The following is an 11,608-nucleotide window of genomic DNA, read 5'->3' on the forward strand; positions in this document are numbered from 1 at the left end:
ACGTGTTGCTCCATCCTTATAACCATCAGAATTCATTTCCCTTCTCCATTTCATTACTGCCCGAGTCTTAAAATAGAGAGGGAGACCAGAGGAAAACGAGAGCTCGACGAAGAAGTGCCAAAGGTGTTGATCGGAGGTATTTGGGTCACATGCAAACCGATTAATCTTGCAAGTTGAGTCCCCTGATCATCATCCTACTCTTCTTCTTTCGGTTTGTTGGGTGTTTGAAGAGCTAATGATGAAAGAAAATTGGGTTTTAGTCAGAGAAACTCCCGATTTAAGCTGGAAACTTGATAATGAGGAGAGAATGATGTTGGTTGATGATGGCAGTGTAAGATTTTTATGTTGCATGTCCCTTTCTTGGTCTCTGTGTTGCTGTCTGAATCCGGGTTTGATGTAGGGGTTCTTCGTGCTGTCAAGATTTGGAGCAAATGAGAGGTAGTAGAGTATCTTGCATGATGTTAGATACCTCTGTTTGGGGTTAGCCGAACAGAGGTTGAAATTTTTGCAAGTTTGAGTTTCAAATTCTTTGCTCTGTTTCGTTACTGGCCAGGCCAAACAGGGGAATAAGTCGCTGGTTTAGGATGATTATGAGTTGATGATTCATAAACCATAGTCAAAATCCTAACTTCCTTTATTTCCTATATCCTTCGGCCAAACATTTTTAACATCCATTGACTTTTTATTCCAATTAAGCAATTACTCTTTTATAACTTCTAAACCAATAATTTAAAATCAATAACCTTATAAGCAAACTCAACCAATAAACTTCATATATAATTATAAACCATCCTTAATCTTTTCCATCTCTTATATTCTTTCAATTAACTCTAGAATTTCCAAATTCTATTACACGTCTCAACATAACTTGAGCGGCAACGTATGCATCTAATTACATATATGTCTTCAATTTCCCATTAAACTAGAATCAAACTATAAATACCCGAAAATTGCGGGGTTCACTTCCAGATTAGCTTTTAACTTCTAAGCATTAATTTTTAACCATTCAATCAGCTCTCTCTCTCTGTCTCTTCACTTCGGCCAAACTTCCAGATTCAAATAGCACTCCAAATGCACGCATCTACAAGCACTAAAATTAAATAATTCCATCAAGCTTTACCCTTTCTACTCCCATAACCCGAGAATTGATTATGAGACTGATTGAAATTTTGAAGTGATAGCTCAAAAGTATTTTGGAAATATTGAAAAGGGTATTAAAGAGGATCAAGAAAGAAGTTAAAAATGATTTAATACAATGAAAGTTGATTTCCATAAATTTAAGAGATGGAAGTATAAGGAAATAGACTAGGAGTATAGATTAAATATAATGGGAAGTTTAGAGATTAAATGATTGAACTTAAGAATTAATTTGGTGGCTGTTTTGAGCACTAAAGAATTTAAGCTAAGAGAGCTTATAGAATTATTTTGGAAAAATGAAATGATATCAATTGGTATGATTATATGTGTGTATGTGTATATATATTAGTTTTGACCAAGATAATCAGTTACTCAGTAATTATATGGGTTAAGATAAAGAAAGGAACCCTCTAAAAAGAATAGGTTGAGTAAGAAATATTATCCAGGATGACTAACTATTAAATAGAAGGAATAGAGTTCATTAATGGTCAAGAGAAGTTGTATTTTTATAATAAAAATTTAATGGAATAAATATTGACCCATTTATATGTGAAACTACATTTTATGATTTGATATTTGCCCGAGCCCGCTAAGAAAACCACAAAAGAAGTAATCTGGAAAAGGTAATCCAGAAGAAGGGACTCCAGGTAATGACTCTTTCCCTCATGCTTATTCAATAGTTCTGCATGTCTGTTTGTGCCATTGTGCCTCTATTCTTTAATCAATATATGTTGGATATGTTCTGTGATGAATGATTGTGAGCTCGTAGAGCTGTACTCAGATATGAGTAGGTGGAAGTTGCTTTGCATTGAGCTCGTAGAGCTATACTCAGGTATGAGTATATGAAAGTTGCTTTGCATTGACTCATAGAGCTGTACTCAAGTATGAGTATGTGGAATTTGCTTTGCATTGAACTCGTAGAGCTGTACTCAATAATGAGTATGTGATGTTGATTTGATTACCATGGCCATGTACATTGCAAAGCGTGGGATGCATAAGCATCATCGATTTTATTTGTTTGCAAAGCGTTGGATGTATGAGTATCGTTGATTATATCTGTTTGCAAAGCTTATGATATTTGAGCATCGCTGTTTATGTTTTGATGCAAGTGCTGTTAATATGGCTTGTTTTGCATGCGCTTATGAACTTTTATAGTTGTATGATGGACTGCTGTCATTACTAATCTCACCCCTTTCTTCCATAACATACAGCAAATGCAGGTGGCTCGAAGGGCAAGGGTGTGGTAATTCAAAGAAGTTGAAAAAGTTGTCAGTAGATGTGAATATGATATTTGGTCATCTGTGTAGTCTTTTGCTATTTATATTTAGAGTTTTTGTCATGCCATGTATGGCCATATATATATTTTGTGTGATTGTGTATGGTAATTGTGGGATGTAATTACCTCTATAAAGAGGAAAGTTTTGGCTCTCGTAACCATCAGTTAAGTGACATACACTCTAATGGCTGTACGTTAGTAGATAGATATTTTGCTAATGCGGTAAGTTTTGATAATATTGGTTTAGCTAAAGGTAGCTTTATTGATGTTAAATTTAGGGTTTAAAGAGATGTCTGAACTACTGAACATGACATTTTGTAAGTTATTTCATTAGTTTAAAATTTTTCAGAAAATCCTATCCCTTATATAGGATTGAATCCTGCATTTGGGAGAAGGTTTAATAAAGAGTTTAGTAAAGGTATTCTTATTTTTTTAGGATCAAACCTGGCTTAGTGGTTTGAAGTAAATTTAACAGCCCCTAGGTGTAATTAAAGTAGGTGTTACAATTTTCCTTTTGATAGGTGTTACAATTTTCCTTTTGATAGGTACATAATTCAAAATAAATGTAATCTCTCAACTGTAAGTTTTTTAAAAACTAACTTTTTTATTTGAAAATGTTATGAATATTGTATGAGTGGATGTCCATAACCCCTAACCCTTAGAATTCTCATAGGATTCCTCACCTTCAAGTGTCATAAACTACATAACCTCCCTAATGAATGACTTGGGAGGAGTTTCTCATTGTTAATGCCATTATAATGTTCTTTATTCCTTTGTAACCTTAGTATAGGACTTCAATGCTTGGAGGCCTATAAATAGAGGGCATGCATGAGGCATTTGTACCTTGAACCAAAGTGAATGAGAAAAGGCCATTGTCTTCTCTATCTCTTGCTTTCTTTTCTACTCTTCATTCTCCTTATTTCTTGTTTATAACACGTTATCAGCACGACCTTGCTCTGAAAATTTGAGGTATAAACCCTTCGTAAGATGATGCACTCTTCTCATCGTCTAATTATCTCCTTACTCAATCATCACAATATATATCTATGTATTGACTACATATTAACTTTATATTATCTCCTTTCTTAATTATCATGTTTTATATTATATAATGTTACTCTATTGTTCTTTTCTTTACATTTTAATTTTTTTTTCATTATGTTAACATTCTGTTTTATTTTAAGTCATTTTATTTTTGTTGTCACATTGTAAAATATTATGTTTGTTTCAAATAATTGATGTAATTTATGTATCATCTCCATTTGGTATCTATGGTGTTTTACATTATTTTATCTGTGTTGTACTAACTCTCATATACATATAATTTACAGTGTCCCATGTTGTTTTATCTATATTGTACTAACCCTCATATACATATATACATATATATATATATATAATTTACTGTTGTTTTATCTATATTGTACTAACTCTCATATACATATATATAATTTACACTGTTTATATTTTTTTCTTCTATCATTATATTTGTTTGTATTTATTTATGTTGTTTATATATGTTGTTTATATAATTTATTTATAATAAGGCCTAATAATTTATATGTTGTTTATTCATTATTTATCAATTTATATTTATTTCGTTTATCTCACTGTAGCATTATTTTTATTTTTATTTTTAGTTTAATTTGTATTATATATTAGTTAGTCTATTGTAATATTTATATATTTATTTATATTACCGCATTTACATTACCGCTTTCCCCCTTCCCCCTATATATATTTATATATACATTGTCTCTATATTATTATTATAACTAATTATTTGTGTTGTTTATTTTATTTTTTTCCCTCATATATGTTTATTTGTCATTGTTTATTTATTCATTTATTTTGTTTATAATTTTAAAGGAATAATTTATTTATGGGTGACTTTTGAATCCTAATATTTTATTTATTGTGTTTCAGTGTGCATCAATTTTATTATAATTCTAATTTTTGTTATTATCATTTTAGTTTGATCCATGGCCAATCTTACCAAACTCGAGTTTACGGCTCTTGATATCACTGGAAAAAATTATTTGTCTTGGGTCTTAGATGCTGAAATCCACCTAGATGCCAAAGGTCTAGGAAGTACTATTTTACCTGGAAATGAAGCAACTAGCCAAGACAAGGCTAAGGCCATGATTTTCCTACGCCACCATTTGCATGAAGGGTTGAAAGCTGAATACCTGATGGTGAAAGACCCGTTAGAATTGTGGAATAATTTAAAAGAAAGGTATGATCATCAAAAAAGGGTAATTTTGCCTAAAGCTCGTTATGAATGGATGCATTTGAGGCTCCAAGATTTTAAATCTGTGACTGAATATAATTCAGCAGTTTTCAAAATAAGTTCTCAATTGAAATTATGTGGTGAGAAAATAACAGATGATGACTTATTAGAAAAAATATTTTCAACTTTTCATGCTTCAAATGTGCTCCTGCAGCAGCAATATCGTGAAAAGGGTTTTAAGAAATATTCTGAATTGATCTCATGTCTTCTTGTGGCTGAACAAAATAACGAGCTATTAATGAAAAATCATGAGATTCGTCCCACTGGATCAGCTCCATTCCCTGAAGCGAATGTGACTGTACGCAATAATTATCATATGCGTGGACGTGGTCGTGGTCATGGCCGAGGCCGTGGTCGTGGTCATGGCCGAGGCCGTGGTCGTGGTAGGGGACGCGTAAATTACCGTTCTTATGGTGGTGGAAGTAACAATTATAACCCAAATACCCACCAAAAGAAGAAACTTGGTGATGGGCAGAAAAAAGATAAGAATGGCCCTTCAAGAGTTATTGAAAATCAATGTTACCGGTGTGGCATGAAAGGACATTGGTCACGTACCTGTCGTACGCCTGAGCATCTAGCAAAACTTTATCAGGCCTCTATAAAAAGAAGTTCAAATAATATGGAAGCAAATTTGACTTTTCAAAGATGATGTGGAGGCAAATTTTGCATACAAAAATGATGATATCAATGAGCTAGATGATGTTAATGGCCTTAATGCTATGGCACATTTGGATGTGGCTGATTTCTTTGAGAATCATGATTAGAAGAATTTGGATAATTTTAGTTTGCTTTATTTATGCTTTTTAATTTAGTCTATGTTTATTTATTTCTCTTTTTTTAAGAGTATTATTAATCATGATGTACTTCGAATTTATATTAATGAATGTTTTTTTTTTTCAGTGAAGAATATGGATGTTTCTCTTCCTTTTGTTGGGCACAAGAATGAAGATATATGCCTGATGTGCTACAACACACACCATACTCAAAGATAGAAAATATTTTTCTCATCTTACGATAAATAGTGCAAGCGTCAATACTATAGCGGGTAATACAAAACTAATTGAAGGCTCCGGAAGAGCAATTATAATATTACCCAGAGGAACAAAATTTGTTATTAATGATGCTTTATATTCCTCGAAGTCTCAAAGAAATTTATTAAGTTTTAAAGATATTCGCCAAAATGGATATCATGTTGAGACTATAAATGAGAAGAACATTGAATATTTGCATGTTACAATGGTAAGAAATGGAGAAAAATATGTCATGGAAGAATTACCGACATTATCTTCTGGTTTGTACTATACAAATATTAGTACAATTGAAACAAATGCTACGGTAAACCAGAAGTTTACTGATAAAGATACGTTTATTGTTTGGCATGATCGGTTAGGCCATCCCGGATCAACTATGATGCGAAGAATTATTGAAAATTCACATGGACACCCATTGAAGAGCCAGAAGATTCTTCAATTTAAAGAATTTTCATGTGCTGCTTGTTCTCAAGGCAAATTAATTATAAGGCCTTCATTGACAAAAATAGGAGTTGAATCTCCTGCATTTCTAGAGCGTATCCAAGGAGATATATGTGGACCTATCCATCCACCATGTGGACCATTCAAATATTTTATGGTTTTAATAGATGCATCTACAAGATGGTCCCATGTGTGTTTGTTATCAACACGTAATTTAGCATTTGCTAGATTACTTGCTCAAATAATTCGATTAAGAGCACAGTTTCCAGACCATGCAATTAAGACAATTCGTCTTGATAACGCTAGTGAGTTTTCATCTCAAGTTTTTAATGATTATTGCATGGCAACTGGAATAACAGTAGAAAAATCTGTTGCTTATGTCCACACTCAAAATGGCCTAGCAGAGTCATTTATTAAATGCCTCCAATTGATTGCTAGACCAATGCTCTTGAGAACAAAACTTCCTATTTCAGCTTGGGGACATGCAATTCTGCATGCAGCAGCAATTATACGCATCAGGCCAACAAGTTATCATGAATTCTCCTCGTTACAATTGACTTTTGGTCGAGAGCCAAATATTTCCCATCTTAGAATTTTTGGATGTGTGGTATTTGTCCCTATTGCTCCACCACAACGCACAAAGATGGGACCTCAAAGAAGGTTAGGGATATATGTTGGCTATGAATCTCCTTCTATAATTAAGTATTTAGAACCATTAACAGGAGATTTGTTTACAGCACGTTTTGACGATTGTCATTTTGATGAGACAATTTTTCCAATATTAGGGGGAGATAATAAGCAGCTGGATAAAGAAATCATATGGAAAGCATTATCATTATCTCATCTAGATCCTCGTACACAACAATGTGAACTTGAAGTTCAAAGAATAATTCATTTGCAAAATATTGCAAATCAACTGCCAAATGCATTCACTGATCCTAAGAGAATTACTAAATCTCACATTCCAGCTGAAAATGCTCCAATTAGAATTGATGTCCCAGCAGGACAACTAGAAAGCGCAAGTGAAACCAAACCACGCCTGAAGCGGGTAGACCAATCGGTTCCAAAGATAAAACTCCTAGAAAGAAAAAAGGAGCAAATAATCATGATGGTCATGATAGTCAAATTGAGGAGGCAAGTCCTATAGGAGAGGACCAAACATAACTAATCAAAAGACCTCAGAGGAGGCTCAGGTACCTGAAAATAATGAAGAGATCTCAATAAGTTATGTTACTACAGGAAAAAGATGGAACCGAGAGAACACAGTTGTTGACAATATTTTTTCATATAATGTTGCTGTTGAAATAATTAATCAACATGAGGATCTTGAACCTACATCAGTTGAAGAATGTAGACATAGAGATGATTGGCCAAAATGGAAAGATGCAATTCAAGCAGAGTTAAATTCACTTTCAAAGCGTGAAGTTTTTGGACCTGTAGTCCATATACCAAATGGTGTGAAACCAGTTGGATACAGATGGGTCTTCGTGCGCAAACGAAATGAGAAAAATGAGATTGTTAGATATAAAGCACGGCTTGTAGCACAAGGATTTTCACAAAGACCTGGTATTGATTATGAAGAGACATATTCCTCCTGTGGTGGATGCAATCACTTTAAGATATATAATTAGTTTGGCAGTCCATAGAAAACTTGAAATGCGTTTAATGGATGTTGTTACGGCATATTTATATGGTTCTTTAGATACTGAGATTTATATGAAAATCCCTGAAGGATTTAAATTGCCAGAGGCATGTAAGAATTCTCGAGAAAATTATGCAATTCGTTTGCATAAATCCTTATATGGATTAAAACAATCTGGAAGAATGTGGTATAACCGACTTAGTGAATATTTGTTGAGAGAAGGTTATAAAAATGATCCAATTTGCCCATGTGTTTTTATAAAAAGAAATGGATCAGAGTTTGTTATAATTGCTGTCTATGTGGATGATTTAAATATAATTGGAACTCCTGAAGAGCTTCAAAAAGCAGTTGATTGTTTAAAGAAAGAATTTGAAATGAAAGATCTTGGAAGAACAAAGTTTTGCCTTGGCTTGCAAATTGAGCACTTGACAAATGGAATTTTCCTCCATCAATCAACTTATATTGAAAAAGTATTAAAGCGATTTACATGGATAAGGCACATCCGTTATCTACTCCTATGGTTGTAAGATCACTGGATAAGGATAAAGATCCTTTTCGTCCTCAAGAAGATGAGGAAGAACTTCTTGGTCCTGAAGTACCATATCTCAGTGCCATAGGTGCATTAATGTATCTTGCTAATTCAACACGACCTGATATTGCATTTGCTGTTAGTTTATTGGCAAGATTTAGTTCTTTCCCAACAAGAAGGCATTGGAATGGAATTAAGCATATATTTCGATATCTTCGAGGGACAATTGATATGGGATTATTTTACTCTAATGAATCAGAATCACAATTAATTGGCTATGCAGATGCAGGATTTCTATCAGATCCACATAAAGGCAAGTCTCAAACAGGATATTTATTTATTTGTGGAGGTACAACGATCTCATGGCGTTCAACAAAACAAACTTTATCAGCTACCTCATCAAATCATGCGGAAATAATTGCAATTCATGAGGCAAGTCGAGAATGCGTTTGGCTGAGGTCAGTGACTCAACATATTCAAAAAATGTGTGGTTTTTCCCTTGAACAGAAGATTCCAACAGTATTATATGAAGACAATACAGCATGCATAGCTCAATTAAATGAAGGATATATCAAAGGAGACAGAACAAAACATATTTTTCCAAAGTTCTTTTTCACTCATGATCTTTTGAAAAGTGGTGATATAGATGTTCAACAAATTCGCTCATGTGACAACCTTGCTGATTTGTTTACCAAGACACTGCCGACTAGAACATTTGAGAAGTTAGTGTATGGTATTGGAATGCGCAGACTTAAAGACTTAAAATGATGTTATCATTAGGGGGAGTAAATATTGTGTACTCTTTTTCCTTCACTAGGTTTTTGTCCCAATGGGTTTTTCCTAGTAAGGTTTTAATGAGGCACAATACTCATTATGGACATCCAAGGGGGAGTGTTATGAATATTGCATGAGTGGATGTCCATAACCTCTAACCCTTAGAATTCTCATAGGATTCCTCACCTTCAAGTGTCATAAACTACATAACCTCCCTAATGAATGACTTGGGAGGAGTTTCTCATTGTTAATGCCATTATAATGTTCTTTATTCCTTTGTAACCTTAGTATAGGACTTCAATGCTTGGAGGCCTATAAATAGAGGGCATGTATGAGGCATTTGTACCTTGAACCAAAGTGAATGAGAAAAGGCCATTGTCTTCTCTATCTCTTGCTTTCTTTTCTACTCTTCATTCTCCTTATTTCTTGTTTATAACAGAAAATTACTAGTTGAAAATTTTAAATATAAACTATTAAAATTGATTTTAAATGGTTTATATTTCACTGCAATGGTGAGCAATATGGTATTTATTACTATAATGAGTACTGAAATTAGTTCCTATAAAAAGGCACCTTTTTATATTAGTGGAAAAAAAGAGAGAAAAAGAAATGCTTATGAGTCAATGTTGATGGAGAAGTCAATGGTTCAACCATTAACGTGTTACTCAAGGTAATAATAAAAAATTTTAATCTTATTAGTATCTTAACTTGCTAATCTTTTTTGGACAGTAACTGAATTAGATAATTAAGACTTATTATTAATGTCTTGTTTGATAGGAGGTGAAAGTTTGCATTGTTTATTGTGTCACTGTTTATTAATATTTAATATTACCTTATCTTAATCATTTTTTCAAAATAAGAAATTATTGTGGCAGATTAGGATATGTGGTGCAATATTTTAGGTCAGGGTCACGTACTACACGTAGTGTATGAGTGGTCAAAGACAATAAGCATTTTAATATGAGAACGCTCCCAAAATTTTCTTGCAGAAAGAATAAGAGAGTATTATCAGGCGTAAAATAAGCCCTTAAATCAGGGATTAAGGACTTTTTAACAAGGACGAAGAAAAGAAAGCTTTATACTTTACAGAATAATATATACTAAGTTGAAGTATGCTTTTAGTTTTTCAAATTTATACAAAATTTTAATTTAATCCCTGCTTAACTTTAAAAAATATATTTTCAGTCATTTACTCTTAAAACTGCCAACCGAAAAAAAAAACATTTAAAACAATCAGAACTGTTACGAAAAATCATTATTTAATAATTTTAAAATTAAAAAAATAAAAATATACTTTTTAAAGTTAAAATATCAAATTAAAATTTGTATAAAATTAAAAGAACTAATTGAACATTTTAACTATACGCTATTATAAGCATGGTTAACTGCGGAGAAGTCATTGGTTTCAGTCCGCATCGGCTATTACCGTGTAAGCGAAGGTAATTTACTAATCTGATCCAAAGAGATTTTTCTCTTTGGCCAGAATGCAATGAGATTGTTGAACGCATCAAACTATGAATATTCCATATTTCTCATTAATTTACAACGAAATTGAAAAAAATTTCCCCTCAAATTACAAATTTGAAGTGGACATGATGGTCGCTGTGTAATGAGGGTGATATATGGGCCTAATGAGAGAGGAAAGATTACGCCATCTGATATTTATTTAAAGCACTATAACCATTGCATTGCCAAAGTCATTATAAATTAAAAGGTTCAAGATGACCATTATATCGATTCACATTTTATACATGGCATGAATATTTTCAAATTTTATGTAATGTACGATGAAACATGCACAAATGATGTGTTTAGAAAGGGTAAGCGGGTTGAGAGAGGAAGTATTTATTGAATTGGTGGTTGATACAGTAGTTTACGGATTAGTGGCTGCACTAGAGCGAATTCAATCATGATTAAAATAATATAATTTAATTAAAATATGCAAAAATATTTATATACTACTCTAGAAAGAATATTATTTAAATATAAAGATATTAATCCAAAAATAAATAAAACAATTATGTACAAGTCACATGTAATCCAACCAACAAAATAGAATTACTAAAGTAAAAATATGTCATATTGCTATTTTAATTTTTAAAAAAAAAAACTCAAAAGGATGTCGTTTTGACCACAACAAAAGGTGAAAAATTATAAAACCCAACCAGATCAACTAGTCCAAAACTCTTGATTGGAGCAGCTGGGGACTAAATCATGAGTTGCTATTTTTTCCTTTTTCTTTTTCAAACTAAAAATGATGTCATTTTAGGCTCAATTAGCGGGGAAAAATATAAAATTTAACTCAATCAACCTATTCAAAACTTTTGATCGGAATAATCCGAGAATAATTAGTTGATTCATTGGTCTGACTCGCTAACCTGAGTTGAGTTTTCGTATCATATTTTTTTCAAGTATGAAGTAAGAAAAGTTGTCGTATAAAAAGGAAGCAAATGAGTATGTATGTGTATGTATAAATTTGGGGATTTAC

The 11,608-nt window shown here is 32.6% G+C and overlaps 1 protein-coding gene across 1 annotated transcript; it reads left to right on the forward strand.

The window, feature by feature from the left end:
- The first annotated feature begins 4,395 nt into the window (after window positions 1-4,395).
- LOC114737584 (uncharacterized) lies at window positions 4,396-5,467 on the forward strand. The gene is made up of 2 exons (XM_028925530.1): window positions 4,396-5,254; window positions 5,349-5,467. The coding sequence occupies exons 1-2, from the start codon at window positions 4,396-4,398 to the stop codon at window positions 5,465-5,467; spliced, it is 978 nt and encodes a 325-aa protein (XP_028781363.1).
- The last annotated feature ends 6,141 nt before the right edge of the window (window positions 5,468-11,608 follow it).

Source organism: Neltuma alba, unplaced genomic scaffold (assembly GCF_004799145.2).
Source record: "Neltuma alba isolate B1F8T4 unplaced genomic scaffold, ASM479914v2 tig00013466_pilon, whole genome shotgun sequence".
NCBI classification, from domain to species: domain Eukaryota; kingdom Viridiplantae; phylum Streptophyta; class Magnoliopsida; order Fabales; family Fabaceae; genus Neltuma; species Neltuma alba.

Excerpts from the sequence above, each read along its gene's own strand:
- LOC114737584 (XM_028925530.1), top strand. The coding sequence starts at position 4,396 with ATGGCCAATCTTACCAAACTCGAGTTTACGGCTCTTGATATCACTGGA. Across the intron at positions 5,255-5,348 it reads CATGAAAGGACATTGGTCAC|ATGATGTGGAGGCAAATTTT; the intron begins GTACCTGTCGTA and ends GACTTTTCAAAG.